General features: G+C 40.2%; 1 protein-coding gene across 6 annotated transcripts in view; it reads right to left on the bottom strand.

Annotated features, from left to right (window-relative positions):
- Positions 1 to 21,578, bottom strand: part of elmo1 (engulfment and cell motility 1 (ced-12 homolog, C. elegans)) — a 98,700-nt gene that overhangs the window by 5,441 nt on the left and 71,681 nt on the right. For 5 of the 6 annotated variants that reach the window (XM_008421812.2, XM_008421816.2, XM_008421815.2 and 2 more), the window contains 3 exons: positions 5,985 to 6,148; positions 3,854 to 3,966; positions 386 to 493 (listed from right to left, as the gene is read on the bottom strand). In XM_008421812.2, the coding sequence (XP_008420034.1) occupies positions 386 to 493; positions 3,854 to 3,966; positions 5,985 to 6,148 (385 nt within the window). Of the gene's footprint in view, positions 1 to 385; positions 494 to 3,853; positions 3,967 to 5,984; positions 6,149 to 18,388; positions 18,824 to 21,578 lie in introns of those variants that run through there. The other variant, XM_008421818.2, reaches the window with a different exon arrangement.

The following is a 21,578-nucleotide window of genomic DNA, read 5'->3' as shown; positions in this document are numbered from 1 at the left end:
CCAAGTCTGAATCAACACCGCTTATTATGATTTTGATTATGGATAACAGCATAATACAGTTTTATGCTCATCAGAAAATTTTTTGATCAAACGTCACATTTTTCCAGAAAGCCCTGGAATCCTGTGATTACAGCTTTCAATACAAGGCACGCTAAAAACATCAGAGTTGCAATTAGTGCAACTTAAAACATAAAAAAAAATAAAGTATTGGAGTCTTGTTTTTCTGCAGCACTGGGTAAACACTTTGGTTTTGTTATTATTGACAAATCTACCAGAATGACAGGTTTCTAAACTGGTGTTATTTGTGCAAAAAAAGCAATCATTTAATTAGAACACTTAGGAAAACTGATAATTAAACCTTCAGCTAAATTTGATGGATTCTCACATTTGTCCTGTAAAGAGTCATGGGGGACCTCTCCCTGGGGGCTCTCCTCAAGATCTCCATAGTGCAGGACTTTATGATTCGGAGACAGCCGGCAGTACCAGAACTTATCTGGAAGAATCAACAAGAGATGGATTTAGACGAGTTATGAAATAAACAGCAGCTGGCAAAAAGCATGAGTCATCAAGAGGAGAGAGAAAATTAGCTGACAAAAAAAAAAAAAGAAAAAAAGATCAGAGCCAAAAGACAGCCTTGAGGAAAACCCACAGACGGGTGAAGATCCTCTCCACAAGGGAGGGATCATGACGACAGACAGTCGGTTTTTACCAAACCAGCAGCAATATCCAGTAACCTCAAGTCAACCAATGACAAGGGACCTTTTCTTCTCAGAAAAGGTAAAAGAAATGTAAAAAAATCTCAGAGAAACTTGAAGAGGCTAAATTCAAGGATGAATCCGATTCATAACGCGAACGTCTGCCCTGGCAGCAGGAAAAAACGGTTACATTTTCATGCAGGAAAATGCAACTTTTATGTGATTCGGTGTTTTTCCCGTTGTAATAATTGAGAGGGTTTACAAGCAGATACATGGCTAAATTGTTGTGACAATATCCTGCTTTAAACACAGTTTAATTTCACAGAGAAGCAGCAGCTTCACACAAACGCAACCGGATGATGAAACTAAAAAATATTAGAAAAGTTGTGGGTAAGATGAAAATCCTATTTAAGAAAAAAGGAAATCTGCTGGCACAGACTCCATTTTAATGAGTGCAAAGTTGATAAACAGTGAAGCTAAAGTGGTTTAAAGACTAAAGAATTGGGGCCTGTACTCTATATAGTGATAACTGCAGAGTTTTGCTTCTCCACCACTCTGCAGCAAGTCCGATATTCTTTTAGCTTATCTTTTTCTGCCAAAGTGGGCATCAAGCTTAGTGTCACTGGCAGCAAGCAGACACACACACGCAGCAACGCTCTGGCTGGAGTCTGAACAGTTGCCATATCCTAATTGCTGAAAACAAGCCGGCTGGTTCCAGGCGGGTGTGGAGTGGTACCGATCCACAGGGAGCAGATTGATAAAAAAAAAAAAAAAAAAGAAAAAAGATCCGTTTGGTTACTGCGAAGCGAGGAGACGAGATCGACTGTTCGGCTTCGCCGTCAGGCTGATGGATCGGTGCGCCTGCAGGTGTCTGCGCTCCGGAGCGCGAACTCTCTCTCCTCTTGGCTTCGACTGATTCAACAACATGCAGCCATGAAAGATGAGATACAAAAAAAGTTCTGGCCAAGATTTTCTTCCTTTCATAAAGTACACCTGGGTGAGATGAAAATACAGCTACCAGCTATAAAACCGCTGAAGAAACGCTGCACTTTTTTCCCCCCGTGCGCTTCAAGAACAGAAGCTTTCCGAGAGAAATATTCGTTTTAAATGGACAGCACAGGATAGAGAGGGGAATAATTCAACAGTGGAGTTGAGGTCAATTAATATTTAATGCTATGGATACATCTGATCAGGATGGAGGATCTTTAAACAGTGAGACGAGAAGAAGCTGCGGCAAGTTTAAAACTAGGGCTGTGGTGATACAATAATCTCACGATAAAATACGATACACGGCATTCTGTTCACGATACAATATATACTGCAATATTTTGCAAATGATACAATTCAATACACTTTTGCGATTTTCTGAAAGATTTTAGAGGGACAGAGTGATTTTGGTGACATTTTGTGACTGTTATAGAGTTGGACTGAAATAATTTAACTGAAAACTTATTAACAGCACCAACTACACAATACCTGGCTCTGGTTGGACATGGACACAGACAGCTGGACAAAATGAATCAAAGAAGCGGTGAGAAAACATGTTTAATTGAAACAGGAATCACTCTAAGCCTGATGACCTAATCACTCTCCCTGCAAAGCAAGCAGTGAGTGAGCAAGGTGACACAGTTGGATGTTACGATACTTGCGGATGAATATCAATTTTTGTCTAGGAAAGAAAATATTGATATATATCACAAAATCGATATTATTACACACCCCTATTTAAAACGGCAAAGAAAAAAATAAATAAGAGAGACGAAACAAACTGTTAATCGTCATTCAGCTTAATTAAGGCATCTAAAAAAGTGCACTCCAAATTTACACACATGCCCAGCTGGCACGAGAACAAAGGCTCAGAGAGGAAAGACGGATATGTGCATGTTGTTGGAGGACCGATAGAGGAGAGGAGTAATTTGAAGGCTGAGCAGATTCACCCAAAAGCAAAGCACTTAAAACAGAACCGAGATAGCAATGCTCCAGAGGAGCGGGATAAATGGTAATCTAAGAGAGGAAGTCAAACCAAGCTGCAATAAATACATTCAGGGTTAAAGATTATCTGTTATGCCTCTGAGCGGTGAGGCGAGGTATCAACGGTGGCGTAAAGTTGGACTCATGTAAAGATGAGCAAGTTCTGTGGTTTAAAGGTGGGACATAACAACGACAGCCGCTCCGAACCTTTTTGCACAAAACACTTCAAGGTGAGACTTGGATTCCCTCCTGGAGATAAGAACCATGAAAGGGTAATAAAACAGAGAAGAAAAACCCCCATCACCGAATATCAGCACCAAAGACGACGAGGGTTTTACATCACAGCTGATCGTACCTCGTTAATGCAGGATCCTCTCTCAAATCTGATTTGCCATCTTTTGTCTTCCTTTGAAGGTTATGATTATGTAATCCTGCTCTGATGGCACCTGACCAGACAAATCCTAATGAGGATGTAAAGCGCTGAAATGAACCGACTCAGAGAGACCCTCACAACACCTCCAAAAAGAAAAAAACAACAACAAAAAAAACATGTTATTTCAGAGAGCAAAAGTTGGAGGGGTTATGGCAACAGTTGCTACATTTTTAGATAGAATATGAAATGTCAGACTGGATGATTTTAACGCACTCCGACCCGAGCAGACGTGTACATTCTTGGTGGTTTATTCTTATTTTCCATCACTGAGGAAAAGGAGTGCCATTACAGCTGCAGAATCTGCAGTTAAATCACTACGCTGATCTTCAAGTTTTTAACTTTATAAAAACGTTTGTTTTAACCCAACTGCGGCCGTGTTTGCATGCCGCGGAGGTGTGTCGTGAAGGGCAAATGGGAGTAGGAAAGATGTCGTGCACGCACTTTTGAAAAGACTCGCGATGCATTTTTTATGCCTTAAAAGACACCCTGTTCCACTCCGTGTCTCTCGACTTCAAAGGTTGAGAGAGAGCCAGAGGATTCGTGCAAGTGATCATGAGTGCAGATTTGCAGCAGTCCAGAGGCTCAAAGATCCCCGCTGATGAAATGTGTCGTGCCTGGTTTTCACAAAGAAAAGGGACCGAGGAGACGGTGACGAAGATCAAAAGGAGGGATATGAGGAAGAAATCAGAAGAAGGAGTCCTTGCGGATGGAGGAGTGCGAATTAAAAACCATGTGTGGGTCCAGAGCGCCTCACCTTGCCTCCTGCGACTGCTGATTTTCCTAAAGCAGGTCCCCTCGCACAAACGGTTGAGCCTCTGCTGTTTGATCAGCTCCATGATCTCTGGCTGGATCTTTTCTCTCAGCTCCCTGTGGGAAAATAAACACAGATTACTCGTTTGCGGAATCATCTGCAGTCTGTTTAAAGTGGCCCTGAACTGCAAAGTGTATCTAGAAGATTAAATTAGCCATCTAAAAAAACAAAAAAAGTCTTTTAAATAATCTGTGTTAAAAGACATTAAATACACATGCACAATCAATCCTAGTGTTTGTAATTCGGCAAGCCTGAGACATGGAGGAAAAACCAGCAATAAATCAACGAGACCAAAGCAGTTTACAGAGAGAAGTTAAAATTTACAACTATAAAAAAAATGTTTATGTAAGCACGAACACACAGAAAAATCAAAGATGCACTATGAGGGCTAAGTTCATGACATGCACAAGCCAAGTCAAGAAGTTGATTCTCAGCATTGATTTGTGGGCTCTGGACGAGACCCGAAGCCAATTTTACACAAAAAAAAAATAATAATAAAACGATTCACGGAGTAATTGGTTGGTGACGCAATTTGGCCAATTTTACACTTGACCAGCCCCAGGCCCTTACCTTTTTCCAACTCAAAGATAAGATTTTTTTCAGTGTGTGTGAGCTGCTCAAATTAAATCCGAGGAAACGCAAAACAAGCGAGAAGCTATTTCAAAAGGCAACAGCATTCCTAATACCGGATATTGGATGTTGGTCCAGGCTACCAATCAACTGGGAATTTTGTTCCATCCCTTTGAAGAATCAGTATCAGCAGGTCGGGGTTTTTAACCAAATCAGATTATCGGCCAGAACATCTTGATGAGCGCATCTCTGTTTTTCTGCACCCTTCATTCATCATTTCAACTTTCTTCTTCATCACCTTTACTTTGTTTGGTTCATTGACCGTCCCACTCAAGACGTGGATCTGTGGTCAGAAATCTTGAAGAATTTAGTGAACAAGGTGAATATTATCTCTCGTGCGGCACTTTTCTGCTGCCGCCACACACCTCTGAACGCCTCGTCTACTTTGTCTTATTACGACGTTGCAAGCAGGTTCAATTTAAATTGATTAATTCAAGTGAATGCGGAAAATCTCGCAGCACTGGATCGCAGGGGCAGAACAAAGGAAAGGCACCTGGCAAGGTGATGGAATAAAGAAATGAGGCAAAAAACCGTCAGGGATTGAGGAGTACCTATCATGACGCATCTGTAAAACATTGATTAGTTCGACTGGAGAGGACATTCAGAGATGAATTAAGCAACAAAAGAGAAGGAATGAAAGAACAAATAAAAATGCCTTTTTCTTTTTTAAAGTAAATATTTCAGTTCGTTCTGATTTCCTCATCCGCAGAGGCAGCGGTTACGTTTTAAAACGCGGCCTTTCACTTCCAGAAGCTTCATGCTGTTCTGCAGTGAACGTTTAACTTATTCAGGAACTCCTTGTGTGCCGTTGTGTCACTGCATTGTGTCCGGCGGGATTAGGAGTCTGTGAAGGTTTTGGTCTCTCCCCTTCAATAAGCCCTTAGCGCAGCATTGATTACCGCTGAAAGAGACGAGTTCTCTCAGCGCAACGATTTCTCAAAACTGCTACCTACTCCATTAAAAACAAGGACAGAACAATGTTCTCCGATACAGAACTTGGATTAATGATACACGGGCTCTCTGAGAGGGCCATTAATTGAGCGCAGACTAAGAAGGCCGCCTGCAGATACTTAGAATTTAATGCAGAGATTCATCAAAAAAAAAAAAAAAAAGAGCAAGTTGGTGCAGCCTGTTTTAGGCCATTTGCTTGGCATTTAGATGAAAAATGTAAAGAAAATGGAAAAGCTATTCCAGAGACATTAAGGATTATGGTGATTTGAATATTTGCACTATTTTGGCTTAAATACCTATTGAGTTATGTTAAAAAATGGATTACAACAGTTAATACCAATAGGATTAGGCAGATACTCCTAGTCTATACCGTTTACTCCAAACGGCATAAAATGAATTTTTACTAGAAAGATTTTACAATCTGGCAAAAAATTTTTTTTTAAATAAATAAAAAAAGTGGAATTGACCATTTGTTTTTCCCTTTTAGACTTACAAGATGGGCCGGGACTGGAAATCTTCCTGATTCATCCTCTCGGACTGACGTATCTTCAGGATCTCTGTGTAGCTCAGGTTCTGCAGGCGACTCTTGAACTGGTCCAAGGAATTAGGCTTCACAGAGAGCGCTCGCATGATCTGCTCTCTCACCACCTGCATTACCTGGAAAGAGGCGGAGGAGGAGAAGCAGGTGAGATGGAGAGAGATGCCAAATGTATTTCTGGGGGATAACTTTGCTTCTTGATTTTAGAGTTCACCAAAGCATGGAAACTTTTCCAACAATATCAACGTCGCGCTTTTATTTCCATGGGGTTTCTGTCTAATCCGACTAAAAATGAAAGGAACTGAGCAAAAGAAGCCGATAATTAATCAATAAACATTTTTTCAAATGGCACCGAGTACATGTGTGAATTCACTCAAACAGTTTTCTTCAGATCGCAATGGGGGGAAAAAATGAGCCACCAGGACTAAGAGAAATATTTTTAAATTACCTTACATCCATCTAACAACGCAGTGTGTCGTTAAACACCAGCATATCCATAAGCAGCTCATACCAGATGGCATTTGAATAAACCATCCTGTGTGTCTGTTTGTCCTTGTCATTTGTTAATGATTTTTTTTTATTTTTTATCTGCTCTCACGGACAACGTGGGTGAGAATTATAACAACAACATTCAAGGAATGATTTATGTCCATTAAAACAAATATAAAAAAACCCACTCAGAACTGTGAAACCTTTCTGTGCAGTAGAGAGTTTATTTCTTTGTGGTTTTGGGTTACCAGGTTCTCACATAAAGGATGAACAGCAGCATTTGTGGCTGTCACTTTTTTATGGTTCAGAGCTAAATCCAGATATACACATTGAATAAAAACAACAACAAAACCATTTTGTTTACCTCTGTGTCCGACTTTAAATCTGAATAAATGTTGAAGTCGGCAGGGGTTGCCAAAATAGTTTCAGATTGTTAATTGCCTGTATATTCAGAAGACGGGAGCAACAATCAGGGTGCTCCAGCACCAGCTGATCATTCTGCAACTTGAGTGACAACTATGAAAGTGACTTTACTGCACTAAGTGACAGTAAGTCTGACTACTATTATAGGAGTTTTTGAGCTTATTACAACAGAAGAAAATTACATTTTCAGCAGTTTGACAGAACTGGGCTTATTTTAACACCATTATTAAAGCTTGATTTTTTTTTTTATAGCATAAAAGTCTCTTCGTTATTCTGCATATGCACTTGGAGTTGAAAGCTAAAATATTCAAAAGCAGCTCCTTTCATTTAGCTTTGCGCTCTAACAAGTAATTTGAATTCTGCATAATTATGATTTGAACAATAACATAAACCAAAGGCCTGCTTTGTTTTCCCCTTTTTCCTTTTTCTGAAATCATTCAGCCAGCAAACAAAAGGGTGTTGACAGAGAATGTTTGTCCTCATGTGGAGAAGTTCACTTTCAACATGAGTTTCTTAGGTTGTGTTGAACTCTAGAGCTCAGTAAAAGCTTGGTGGCTTCAATAAAACAAACATTTCTGTAGCCAAGAATGGTTGCTCTATATGCTACAGATGATGGGGAATCAGATGTGACACGCAGCTCTGAAAATGGATCAACATTGTTAGCTGCTGCTGCTGGGCCTGCAGCAAAATCATCACTGGATCAAAACCCTTTTCAAGTGACAGGAAAGAAAACTGATTTTCCTTCTGTATTCTATAAACACTACAGTCGCAGCATCATTACGTGCTCAAAATGATGTGCAGCATTAATATTTTCCGTCTCGTTTGCTTCTTGGTCTTCATGATGCTGTTGCAGATGAATCTCCACTGGACTGATACTGTAATTAAATTCAACTCGGGTGGAGTCGGTTTAAAACTTAATGACTTCCAGAGTCATTAAGTTGGTTGCAGTGGACTTTATTTAGGGGTATCAAGCTGACCGGGGCTGAACAGAAATGCATAGTACTCTTTTTTGTTTGTTTTTAATGTTCAGAAGATCTGAAAACCCTGCATAATTTTTTTCCTCAATTATGCTGCACATTTTGTCGTTTGTGCAGATAAAATACACTGGAATTTGTGATCTAATGAGAAAACGTGAACATGCTCAGTAGGGACGACAACCTTTCCGCTCTATAACTGCTATGTTCTTCTGTGATGCACTAATCTGCTAGGTCTGGTCTGGATACTCAAGTTTAATGACAAGGCTTAAACCCGTGAAAAATCCCAAACAAGTCTTATGCAATCTCATTGCTTTTTTTTTTTTTTTTTGCTGCAAGGCGATTACTCATCATTTGGAGGAACCTTTGGACTCCCACCACTCAGACTGAGCCAGCAATAAGGCTATTAAAAATAGAAAATTTGAGCCTCTGGAAGTGCATGTGAAGCATAAGCCTGAATCAAGCAAGAAGAAACAAACAAACAAAAAAAAAACTGAAAGATTTTAGGTCACTAATATGAGTGTGATCCTCCTTAATTGTCATCAGGACTCTGTGTGCATAAAGACGAGATCTGGACTGAAAGTCCTGCCTCTGAAGATGAAGCTGCAAATCAATATGGACAGACAAAGAAGCTAACTCAATTTGTTATTCGGCGTCTGCTAAAGTCCGGTGTTAAAATGCTGGTGGGAAGCTTTTAGCCTGAACTTGTCGCTAATTAAACTTTAATCAATGGATCTGAACACATCTCTACGACTAAGCAACGAGAAGAGCCACTGATTTTAGCCACAAATCTCAACGTGACATCATATTGAACCTGCAAACTCCACTGTCGACGTTAACCACATTTAATAATTTCGTTTTTGGATTGATTTACAAAAAGAACCGGGCTACATAACCACGTCTTCCCTCTTCGGTGTGGCATTATATCTGTTGCTGAAGCTGATGCAAAACATCTGTGGCACTGCAAAGCCAAGCCGTAAAATACCCTTTGACAGGGCAGACAAGGTTGAGACAAAGCCGCTGTGTGCTGAGCTTAACCTTAACCAACATCATTTTCAAAATGATGCAAATGGAATTAAATAATGGCTCCCTGACACGGACGTTTTTTTGCAGAGATAAAAGAAAATTTCATGCCCTTCTCCCTCAAGCAAGACTTGGGAAAGAATCAAGCTGCACATCTAATGAGACAGGAGGAGGACTTCAGCGTCTCTGAAGTCTGTGCGTCACTTCAAATGTTGCTTAATGTTTGATTTAATTCTCATATTCAGAATAAAAAACTGAGTTTGCGCCGCCTGATTTAATTAAAATGATATCCATTGTGCCTCGCTAAAGTAGCCACATCACTTGGCTACTTTTTCACATTTTGTCACATTTTGACATTGTTTTGTTTTAGGGTATGTTTCCATCTGTTTTGCACACAAACAGATTAATTTTTTAATTTTTTTTTTACAATTCTTAAAAAAAAAATATTGATTGGGATCAGTTTGGTGGTTGTGATTGTGATGAGAATGTGAACTTTTAAGAGCCACTCATTGACACTGTTAGGATGAGGTCCAGCATAAAATCCAAAACAAACAGTAAATGCCAGTGATAAGAGAATCTGCGTTTTTCTTTCGGTCGAGAACATAAAATCCGAGCTGCGATGCGAGCCTGTGGTGTCGGTGTATTTTTTTTCCATTTGCTTTTTTTGGCATACAGTACATTTCTCCCTCTATCCATCTGTTTAAGGTGAACAAATGAACTGTTGGGTAAATGAAGCCATGCAAAGAGGAGTGATCTTTACTCTCAATCACGTCTTTAAAATTATAAATCAAAGCATTCAGATAATTAAGTGCAAAATGAATCCCATTAAGATTGGGAATGGTGCCAAAATGGATTATTATTCTCCTGAGAACGTTAATCAGTGACCATATTAAAAAAAAAAAAAACGCAATACAAGAAACAAAACATCCCACTGTAATTAAGAGAAGATAAAAACTGTAAAGCCTAAGATTTTATTTAAAAAAGCAGAGAAACTGTATCTTAAAGCATCACTGTGCTTTTTAGCCAACCTGGTTTTCCAGCCGTCATCCCTGGAGAGTCGTCATTAATATGCCTTGTTTGCAGCCATGTCTCCGACAGGAAAACAGTTCTGCAGGCCCATGTGGCTGCTCTCATCCTAATTAACACTGCGAATATTCATCACATTTAATACGAACACATGGTCCTTTGTCACCGGGCCGGGAATGGATTATGAATATTTTATCTGTACCCTCCATCAGCAGAGAGCACCTTGACAGAAGCAAGGTGAGCTCAAAGAAACTTCCACTTCGCCCTTGTGTTCTTCTCCCTGTTCTGTCAGATCCACCGATAAAAGCTTTGTTTATTCTTTTAACCTTTTGGCAAGCAGTTCTTTTTTATATATATATATATATCTGCCATTTCATGTTTTCTTATCTTTCCTTGATTACGCAGGCGCAAGGGACGTTAGATACCAGGGCAAGTGTCAGCCGAGTAATTAAAAGCCATTCCAAGAACCGCCAAACACATGTAACAAAGACGCCGACTCGTCCATCACGTCCTCGCGCCTCTGAGATCGTCCTTCCAGCGGGAAGGACCTTCTGCAGCCGCTCCGCACCATCCATCACGCTTCCCCTGCTGCAACAAATTACCGTCCACTTCTCGTCGACCAATCGGCTGCGCAGCCGCTTCGTTTAGCTAAGAGCTCGCTAATGACATCATTTAGCAGCCGTCAGTCAAAACTGAGCACGCCACTCAAGCATTTGGTGGAGAAATGCTGGAGATCTTCCTGGAGAGACGCTTTGTTGGGGCGAATAACAAGGCTGTAATCATGGAATAATGACTTTCGTGACGAGTCCCTGAAAGCAATCAAGTATCCAATCTCACTTGGCGATAATTGAACCCGGTTACTGGAGGGCGTCACCACGGCAGGCGACACACGCTGGATGCAGCACCAGGGAAAGAAGACGTGCCCATAAGAATGCAAAGAAAAAGTGCAAAGTCATTCCAATATATTTTTCAACTGATAGCAAAGTGAAAGTGGGAAAATAAAGAGGGCAAAACGTTTTCCTGCATGGATAAAATTCTTCCAATTCAAGATATTTCTTCGCAAGAAGAAAAGTGGAAATGTAACAATCCCATCCATTAAACCTTTAAATATGCTCTTGCTGCCTCCTGCTTCCAAGTTAGTTCGCAGTCATTGTATCTGCACATTTAAAGTAAAAAAAAAACATCAAGTTAACAGCTGGATGTGACTTTAAAGTGCTGTTAAAAGCCCTTTGCGTTTTACTGAATGCTTTAAATTTCTATTCGACAGCACTTAGAGAACCATAGGAATAATAGCTCCGCACACTTAGAATCTTGACACATGTAAAGCACATAAAGCAGCATTAGTCCTCTTATAAAACATAAAATGTGGAGAAAATACAACATAAGCCTGAACACAACAGGTTGACTAATGATCCTGTGATGTTCCTTGTCATTTTCTTTTTTAGTACTCACATCTGGAGCAGACTTGAAAACCCACAAGCTACACGCTTAGAACTCACTGATTCTGTCTATAATCCCAAATAACACTCATTCAGAGTTCCAGCACTACAGATCAAGTCAAGCCGACAGAGAAGCTGCATTTTTCTTGAGAGAGAAAAAGAAAGAAAACAGCTCCACATGTGGTGTGGTGCAGCCCATGTGAAGGATCAGATGGAAAAAAAAAAAGTTCACCTGGGAATGCAGCACTTACTGCAATCTCATAGAGAATCAACAACAAAAGCTGAGAGTCGACCTTGACTTAATTAGCACTGAATTGGTTTCAGGCATTTTCTACAGTTATGCTACAGAAAATGTTTTTTTTATTAATTAGTCCAGATGGACGATCAAATTGGTTTTGATTAAGCATCTATTCAAGGACTCATCGTCAGCAGGGCACACGCTCTAATGCTGTTCGGAGAAACTAAAGCAACTTCCCCATGAATGATGCAAAACTCATTCATTTAGGCCAGTTATTAGGCTTTCAGAAGAAAATGTGCAAATTACCAAGAAAAACCTCCCCCCAAAACCTTGATGTTCAAGATACACTGGCTCCCTGTAGCTCGGAGAATAGACTTTAAAATACTGTTGTTAGTTTATAAATCACTGAACGGTTTAGCACCACAATRCCTTAAAGATCTGTTATTACTGTACCAACCRTCTAGACCCCTCAGATCTTCTGGTTCTGGTCTGCTCTGCATCCCCAGAACCAGAACCAGACGAGGAGAAGCAGCATTCAGTTTCTATGCACCACAGATTTGGAACAAACTTCCAGAAAACTGTAAAACAGCTGAAACACTGGGTGCTTTTAAATCTCAACTTAAAACTCACCTGTTTAGAGTTGCTTATGGCTAAATTAGGGTTAGAGTGTGGGTTTTGATGTCTTCCATGTTTTTATGTCTTTAATGTTTTTAATTTCTTTTTATTTCTTTTTGACGTTTTAATGATGTAAAGCCCCCCGGAAAACGTCCCAGTTAAACGACGTTTAACTAAAGTTCTACGGGGTTTAGAGTCCCAGTTGACGGAGTTTCAACTAAAAACCTAGAGGTTGGAGTCCTTGTTTTTGACTAAAGTCCCTGAGGGTTAGAATCCCAGTTAAACGGCGTTTAACTGAAGTCCTAAAGGGGTGCGGGTTTTAATGTTTTTTTTTTTTAATCTCTTTCTCACCGTTTATTTAATGTCACATGCTGTTTTTATTTTAATTATGTAAAGCACTTTGAAATGCCTTGCTGCTGAAATGTGCTATACAAATAAAATTTGATTGATTGATTGAAGACACAATTTCTGAATCATAAATGGAAATGTGGTTCCAGAGAGTCAGAAGAAATATTAAGCTACACCAGCTTATCTTACAAAAACTGATTCTCAGTAGAAAATATTTACATCAAGGAAACACTTACTTAGAAGTTTTGTCTGTTTTGGTCAAATAACTTTTATTCTGTGAACTTGTTTTATTCGCTGCTTTTATTCACGAGCAAACCAATTATTTGAACTTGCGTCATTCTTACACCATGTCCCATTACAGCCACAAAATGTGCGTTTTATTGGGATTTTAGATTAAATTGTGTAATGCATGCAGTATGGTTTTAACTTTTATGACTTTTGTCCAGGTTTCTTTGCAAAATAGCTCAACAACAGTCAGATTGGTTGGAGAGTGTCTGAAAGCATGACTATTTATGCTTTGCCTTGGATTCTGTTTTGATTATTATTTGCTTCTTTGTAATGATTTATCACATAAATGAAATTAAAGCTTGTGGTTATAAAGTGTCAAAATGTGAAAAAAGTTTGAAGATGACTTATTTTGTGTTGTACCGCTTATCTGAGACTGGCTCTACCAAAGCCAAGCTTTTATTTTGTTTTCTGCCTGAGGAACGGTAATAAACAGGAATAAAAAGGACTAATCTGGTGGTTTCCCCTGGTGGTCTCATAATTACTGACACGATTCAAATTGATCATAGATTTAAGCAGTGCCACATTAATATCTGATGATAAACAAGACCTCAGGTAACCTTATGAGCATTGCTTTTGGAATCAATCTAGACTAAATACTGCAACCACAGACACACAAGTAAGTCGAAAGCTAGAAAAATGCCTGAATCACAATGCATAAAAACTGAAGTCTGTGTGTCCATTTCCCTGCTGATTTCTCATGAGCCTAATTATCTTGATTCACCATAAAACAAAATGCTGGGCTGGCATCGCCGTTCCTACAGCTCCGATGGTTTGATGCTAATGACGGATGATCTCTCTGGTCCGCTTAGTGAGCTTAGCTTTGCCGTTCTCCATGTGAGTGGGCCAATGCTCTCAGAGATGAAAGATCGCCCCCTTAGGCGCACAAACACACAATCATGAAAAAGTAATGCACCGAAAAGAAGAAGAAAAAACTGACACAAGTCCCAGCAGAGCAAAAACGAAGAACAGTCACGCTTTGCTCTTGATACACACTCGCATGCAAACAGTGGGGAAAGCAGAAGCACACCGACATACTCAAAGGTTTGTTGTAGCACACATGCATGCACGCATCTTCGGATTGTGCTTACACATGTGCAAAAACAATAAAGCAAACCTTGTTAAGAGAGTGGGAGGCGAGGCAGCCAAGCAGAAAGATATAAATAGCCTGTCTGAAATTCAACAATAGAGGTGGTGGTGGAGGTGGTGCAGGACACTGGTGGGACGGGGAGTAAAAGGAGGGGGACAAGAAAGAGGAGGAGTATAAGGCAGAGAGAGAGAGAATATGAGACAAAAGAAGTAGAAGAAGCTGCAGGAAGGGAAGAGCATAGGAAACAGACAGCTGGTGAAGAGAGGTGCATAAAACCCGTAATGAAATGAGACAACAGCAGGTCTCATCGCAGGAGAGAAAGTGGAGCGGGGAGAGGGGCAGGTTTTCCAAAGCATGATCCAGGTACAGTTTCTTTCAAAGCAGGACAGCGCTGTCCCCCACTGTCCCTCACTGTCCCCGTTGTCCCAAGTTGTTCCTTGGAACTCAGATAAACGGTCATGAATATTTTAAGAGAAGCAATAATTTCATTAATATCATATCTAATCCAATCCTACAAGACCCCTCTTTTCATGTAAATACGCGTACAGTATATGCCAACTCTTTAGGTTGGACCAGAGTCAGGACAAAGTCTGGACCTAAATCAAGGGTTTTTAAAAAAACCAAACAAAACTGAAATAGTTTATTCCTCGCTAAAGGACACGCAGCTCATGCAACGAGACGCTACATGATACAGGAATGAGATGAAGTTCTTGCAGTATTTTTTTTAAATACTGCAATTTAAATATTTTTAAATGTAAATATTTTTCTCATCACAAATGAAATGAAGGTTTCACAAATCATCCAACATCCCAGTCCAATTATCACTGGTCCATATATTGTAACTTCAAGGTAGTCATAAGTAGATGAAAACGCACTGATATTCTTGGTTATTGAGTTTTTACAAATAGAACATTTTCAATAATCACGGTTCAGTATAGTTTGTAGAGACCATTAGAGGTGGTCCAGTTTCATGAAAAAGTTCTTTAGTTTGCTGCCAATGGGAAGCACTACAGATGCTAGTTTTAGTATCATCAGGGACCAATAGCCAGTCACTGTACTGTCACAGTGCTTAGAAATCAATCATTTTCTGTCAAATGCTCTCTCAATATCGACTAATTTTTATTAAAAAAACTGTTTAATAGCTATACAGTAAATACCAACGCAGATGTCAATAAATACCAAGAAGAAAAAAAGAGAGTACCATATGTAATACATGTAGGTATACGGCTGTATTTATGGGTCGATCTATTAATTGTTTTTAGTGGAATTGCTGATTTAAATTGTACTTTTAAAAACCAAAATAAAAAGGGTAATTATTTATAACTTAATTTAGGCTTAAGAAACAATACCACAGAAATACATTTGAATATTTATTGTTATTTATCACGAACATTTGTCCATATAATAATATAGCATTTCAAAACTTTGATACTGTTGGACAAATTCTTTTAATAAATCATTTACTTCGTCGATATGCATGATTCTCTTAGAATTTTTAATTTTTTTTTTGCATCAGGCTTTTTGTGTTAAGTGCCAAACTCCAAAACCACTTCCTGTCTTATTTCACTAGAAAGAGGAAACGTGGAGGCACATCTTTAAGTCTGAGGCTCATAATAAACACATCGCTTTCCACTTGTTGTAGAAAAATTATGTTGTTTTTTTTTGACATCTTGAGATCTTACACCACCTAGTAACTGCAACTTTAATCTCTTACAGCTTCCAAGCACCTTGTGATTTCCAAAAAAAAAGAATAATGTAAACTCGTTACTCTTCTTCATGGCGTCATAAAATGTAACGTTCTGGCAGAAAGGAGGCAGTACTCTACATTTATTCACTCTCTTATTTCCCGCCAGCACGGACACATAAAGACCAAATGCTAGTTAAGTTAATTATTTATCTCTGGCTTTTAGGTTCGTTCAGCTGAAGTGCTACTTGGACCAAGTTCAAGATCGCCAGTCTGAGGCCAACTTTAATTGACGCTCATAAACAGCGCGAGCAACCACAGGGTTCTTCTGCAGCATTACACCCAGCTTGTTATTTTTATTTAATTTATTATTTTAATGGCAGAAAATGCAAATACATAATTTCGTTATGTAAAGTTGATGTAGAATGTATTTTCTAATGCCAGAAGTATAATATATTTTATATTCTGCTTTTACCAGAGCTTATGACAAAAAAAATAAATAAATAAAGTCATTTATGCAGGGCAGAGAGCCTCCATTTAGCTTGTGTTTCCTCTAATGCAGGCCAAACCATTATCACAACAAGCTGGCTGGCTGTGATGTAGGCTTTTTGCATTTTTCATGTCCACGACGGTTTAAAGACGACAGTGAGGCAGGGGTGTAATTTGCACTTATTTGGATTCATGGTGGAAGGCGCTCTTAAGGCTTAGCAACACATTTGTTGCTACTCTTGCTACAAAAGAAGACAAAAAATAGAAACAAAACTTTAAAAAAATCCCTGAATGCATTACTTTTGCTGTTATGGAATAAAAAAAAAAATGAAGCTGGAAGCTAGAAACATGTTTCATCTGCTACCTTAGCAGAGCCCAGTCCTCCTGTTCTGTTTACGTCAGTAGCTTCTGCCATACATTTTAACTAAAACTACTCGGAATGTCTCATGAGCTGAATCATCAAAAAGAGTTGCATCAAAACAAAAGCGTAAACTTCCAAGGTTTAGTTTAACATTTCTATAAATGAAAACGTCTTGTAGGTTTATAGGAATCGGCGACACGGTGAGCTAGATGAGCCTGTATCTGGCTACTATGTAGACTAATGCATGAATTTTGTATAAACTGCACCCAAACACTTCCTATATAACTACATTCAAACTTTCCGAATGAGTTTAATCAAGGTCATAAAAGACCCACGAGAGAGACAGAGAGATTGCTAGGAAGTCATTAATTATCCCGGATAAATCAGGTGAAAATAAGATCATTAAATGTCACAGATATTCGCTGAAGAATCAAATGAAATCGGTCAGTTTTCAACTTGACCAGCCCTGACAGGAGACTGGCCGGTCACAAACTCTAAAAACAAGTTACTTAGGCTGAAACTACAGAGAACGAGTCCTCAGTTGCTGCTGGTCATTTTACTCCTTTCACATTTTGTACTTATTTAATTTATTATTTTATCAATAATAAATTTCATAAACTCTGTTGACTTTTCTGAGATTGGAAAAAAAGCCATCTTCCGAGGGACATGATTTCATAACTGGTAAAAAAAAATTAACTGGTCCAGAGTTCATTTTAGTAGATTCTAAAAGGGTTTAGTTCCTCTTTTTTAATATTTTAAATTAGTACTAGTTTTTTTGTAACTGTCTGTCACACACTGTAACATCGCCTCTGTTCCTAGTACTTATAAATAATTAACAGTAAAAGCAACAAGGCTTGTAAGAAATATTCTGAACACTAAACCACGGCTCTTTACATTATTTTTTTTCCAAATGATTATTTTTAGGTAGAAAATAGAGAATCAGAAATGAGCAACAGACCTGATTGGTGGCCAATATCTCTGATTATTGTGTGTAGAAAATGCTAACGATAACAAACCTTTGGATAGTTTCAAGGAAACATGATACTCAGAGGACAGATGACCGATTCACCATAATGTCAACACACAGACAGATCTTTTCTCTGCTTGATCACTCCGTCATCCGACCAATATTCTTTACATACAGATATTTCATTTGCATGAGGGAAGTTGACCTCGGCGACATCAGAGGCAGCATGCACACCGACTGCAGAAACCCATCAGAGAGAAAGCGAGAGCAATATTTCTCTGTTTTGCCCTAAAACAAATAAAACACAGTGCTGGCAGCCTTTCAAAGGCTTCTGCTCTACAATCTGGAGCAGACCTTACTCTAATCCTGTGTCAAACCCCTCTGGCTCAAACACTGGCTGAAGCTCATCCAAAGCTACCAGAGGCGGTGTGGAGTCCAGAGGAGCAGAAGTAGAGGTGTTGGATTCCTCTGCTGACAAACAGTGGGTGTCGGTGATTTGGAGTAATCCCACCAACAACAACAAAGCCCCCCCCCACCGTCACAATAGCGCAGATAAATACCCCGATGGGGTGCACAGTGGATGTGTGCAACTAGAGGCAGAGTGAAATTATAATCCAACACATAAGTGTGCGCACGTTGATACAACGGCTGTAATCTGGGTCCCGCTCTATCCTGCTTACGCCTGGCCGAGCCCACACTGCCCCATCTGTCCCTCCTCCCTCATCTTCTCCATCTCTCCCCTGGCTTTTCTTCCCTCCTTCCTCCTCCTTCACTTCCCCCTCTCCTCCTCCGCATCCAGGCAACAACACAAACAGTCCTCTTTCTCCCGTTAGGACCACCTTCTCCTCATCCTCCTCCTCGTCTCCTCTGGTGCTTTCTCTCGCCACATTTCCAATCTCTGTACTTACATGTCACCTCCATGGCTCAGAGCGACGTGCGATACTCTCCACAGTGACTGATGAATCCCCCGAGCCGCCGGTGGAGAACGACTTTTCGGCTCGCGGCAGGGAGGCAGGGATGGGTGGATAGATGGAGGGAGCAGATGGTTCCTCAGAAGAGCAGTCTGGCTGACTGTGGACAGTTAGCTATAGCTTTAGCCACAATAAGAGAAAACTCATCTGTCAATGCCGTTTCCTTTTTTCTTTTTGTGTCTTTTCTTTCCCGTTTTAGCTCTCGCTCCTGCAGTTGCCTCTCTATCTGAGCATTTTCTGTTCAATTAAGCCCGCCCCTCATACATTAAGCTTCCCTCCCCATCATCTAGCCACTATTATAATATCCTATACCTTTTCTATTTGCCTTCCTTTCTCCCTCTGTGGCTCTAAGAGCATCAGCCAAGCTGCTCTGCTTCACTTATGTTGATCTCTGAGCTTATGCACTGATTGGACCCACGCCATAATCAGAGACACCAATGGTGATGCAGCAAGCGGATCACATGATAAATATAGGTGTTTGTGTGTGTGCAAGAGTGTGTGTGATTAGTCGTGGAGGGAGAGAGGGATGAGAAGGGAGGAAGAGGAGAAGGGGGAGGGGGTATGTGAGTGGCTGCAAGCCGCTACATCACCGAGGGATTTAAAAAAAAAAATTTTTTTCCAAGGTCTCAAGAAGAGAGAGATGAAGGCTCCCTCTTCCCCTCCTGTGGGGAGAAGAAGGAGGAGGAGGAGGAGAACGAGTTGGGCTGTGAGCGCGGACGCTTGGATGGACGGACGACAGGCAGCCTCACGAGTCGCCGATAGGCGCGCTCCCGCCGAAACAAAAGCGAATACGCACACAGAGCGAGTGGCTCCATTTTAGCTAAAACAGAGGCAGGGCAGTGTGCCGCCGCCACCGACGTAATTGGACGGGGTTGCTATGGAAACAGGGGAAACGGCTGCTGACGGACAAAGCAGTGCCCAGGGGGCGTCAGACTTGCCTCCATTAACATTAAACACACCACAAACACAAACACACACCTGCCTCGTCTTGTACCGAGCACCACATTAAGGCGAAAGAAAAATCAGCAGGCCAGTGTTTTTTTTTTTTTTTTTTAGACTGTTCCCTAAATTTGCATATTGTAATGCGTGCAGAGTGACGCTAAATCAATCAGCCACAGAGTCCGAGGCAGTGAAATGGCAATCACGCTGAAGAAACGGACACACACTTGCAGTGCACGGCGACGTGCGCATTAAGACTCTGATAAAAACTCAAGTGCTTTAGTATTCCACACATCAGTGCTGTCAGCGGCCAATGTTGAAGCTGCAGGGAAGCCATACAGATTAGAAAATGGATGCCCGCTGAATTATCCTTGATCCCCCCTTATTATCCACCCACATTAGGATGCATACGTAAAGAGCATAGTCCCTCTGATAATGTGCTGACATGACATTTTAAATTGCAGAATGCATTCAAATGTGCACTCCAGTTTCAGGCTGACGGTTGTCACGAGCTACAAATTCAGTCCTCGTAGCAAGAAAACCACAGTTCTTTTGCTGACTGCAACTTTCTACATAGCTTGGGGGGGGGGGGGGGAACATCAGAAATATTACAATTAAACAAGTTTGATCAGTTAGACATAAGTAAAATTAAGGATCATTGCTGGGCAAAATCCTCCACCAAGAAGCACATTCGCTTCCTTCACCAAGCAGTAATTAATCTGAATTTTACAGTCAGTATAATCTGAGGCTGAACAATTGTGACGCTTAGCATTAAGCTCTGCATGCATCGTTTAGCTAATGCCCTCACACTAAAATGTCCTCACGTCAAAAAGGTACTTCCAATATCCAAACTTTTAAGGTATTGACAGCAGGTACAAAGAAAAAAAAAAATAGGGTGCACAAGTATGTGAAGTCACACCAATCAGATGGAAAAATATTTTTTTTCTACACAGGCGGGAAATCCATAAATGTGAGCAAAGACCTGGTAGTTAATACAAACTGGAGCTGCCTACTCTCTCCTTGTGTATCAATAGCTCAATAAACTGTAACACAAACAAACACAAGGAATAAATGCCAGGAGTAAAGCCATAAACAGCTTTTTTTTTTTTTCCTATTGTGAATTCACAAAACGAATAATGCAGCCATGCTGGCGAGGCAGCTAACAACTAAAAGCTTCATGTGGGTACAGAGAGTGTTTTGTAGCATCCATCTGGTGGATGGATGCTGCTGCATCTCACAGTTTTATTGAAAATCTTTGATTCCTGCTTTCCGCTCAACATCAATTTGTCATTTGAGTGCAGATTTGATTTGCTTTTAGCTCTGAATCCTTTGTCCTGACCACTTCCAGATAACCAGTGAAGACCCCTAATCAAAACTGTTAGCTTTCCCTCTGAGTGCATATTTTTAAAAATACAAGTGTTCTTAAAAACAAACAAAAAAACTACGGCACAAAGTAACAAAACTGTTATAATCACTCTTAAAAGACCATGGCCAAACTTTAGAAAGACGAGCCATAATTTTGATAGCAATCCTTTTAATAAGATCAATAAACATTTCTAAAGAAGGACGTCACTACTCCTTAAATCCATAATAAGGATGCTGCAACTTGAGACTTGTATGCCTTTGTCAACGTTCACTTTCCCACTACACTACAATAAAAACCACAAACTCTTGGAAGTGCATTTTTCCAGATTTTGGAGTCTGACTGCAATAATAGCTCCACCCTGAAGCAGAGCTATTTTCTGCAGGGTGACATTTTGAGAGCAGCTCTAAGCAGCGGCTCACTTCAATCACAGCTAGTAGGTCTGAACCAGAAATTGCACAGTGGACTTTTGTTCTTAAATAAACTGGTATCCTGAGGAGTCTGGCAGCTGCGGAAACACCTCGGATGCTGTGATTTTGATGAATTATTTTTATTTTTTTTTTCCCCCTCATCCAGTGGGTACAATTTTAAACGTAACTGATGTTTCTGTAATTTCTCTCAATGATTTTTTTGCGCTTTTAATTTAAAAAATTTCGCCTTGGTGTGTTTCTTTGTGTTTCCGTCTAGTCCTCTCAACCCCAACTAGTCGAGGCAGATAGACGCAGCTTCTGACTTCACTTCATTCTGATCAAGGACAGCACTCCACTGTTGGCTCAGGATGAGAAAACCCCCCAAAAAACATTAAACTGAAGATTTATTACAATC

The sequence above is a fragment of the Poecilia reticulata genome, linkage group LG11 (genome assembly GCF_000633615.1).
Source record: "Poecilia reticulata strain Guanapo linkage group LG11, Guppy_female_1.0+MT, whole genome shotgun sequence".
NCBI classification, from domain to species: domain Eukaryota; kingdom Metazoa; phylum Chordata; class Actinopteri; order Cyprinodontiformes; family Poeciliidae; genus Poecilia; species Poecilia reticulata.
The sequence above is the reverse complement of the archived record's forward strand: the minus strand, read 5'-3'. Positions and strand labels throughout refer to the sequence as shown.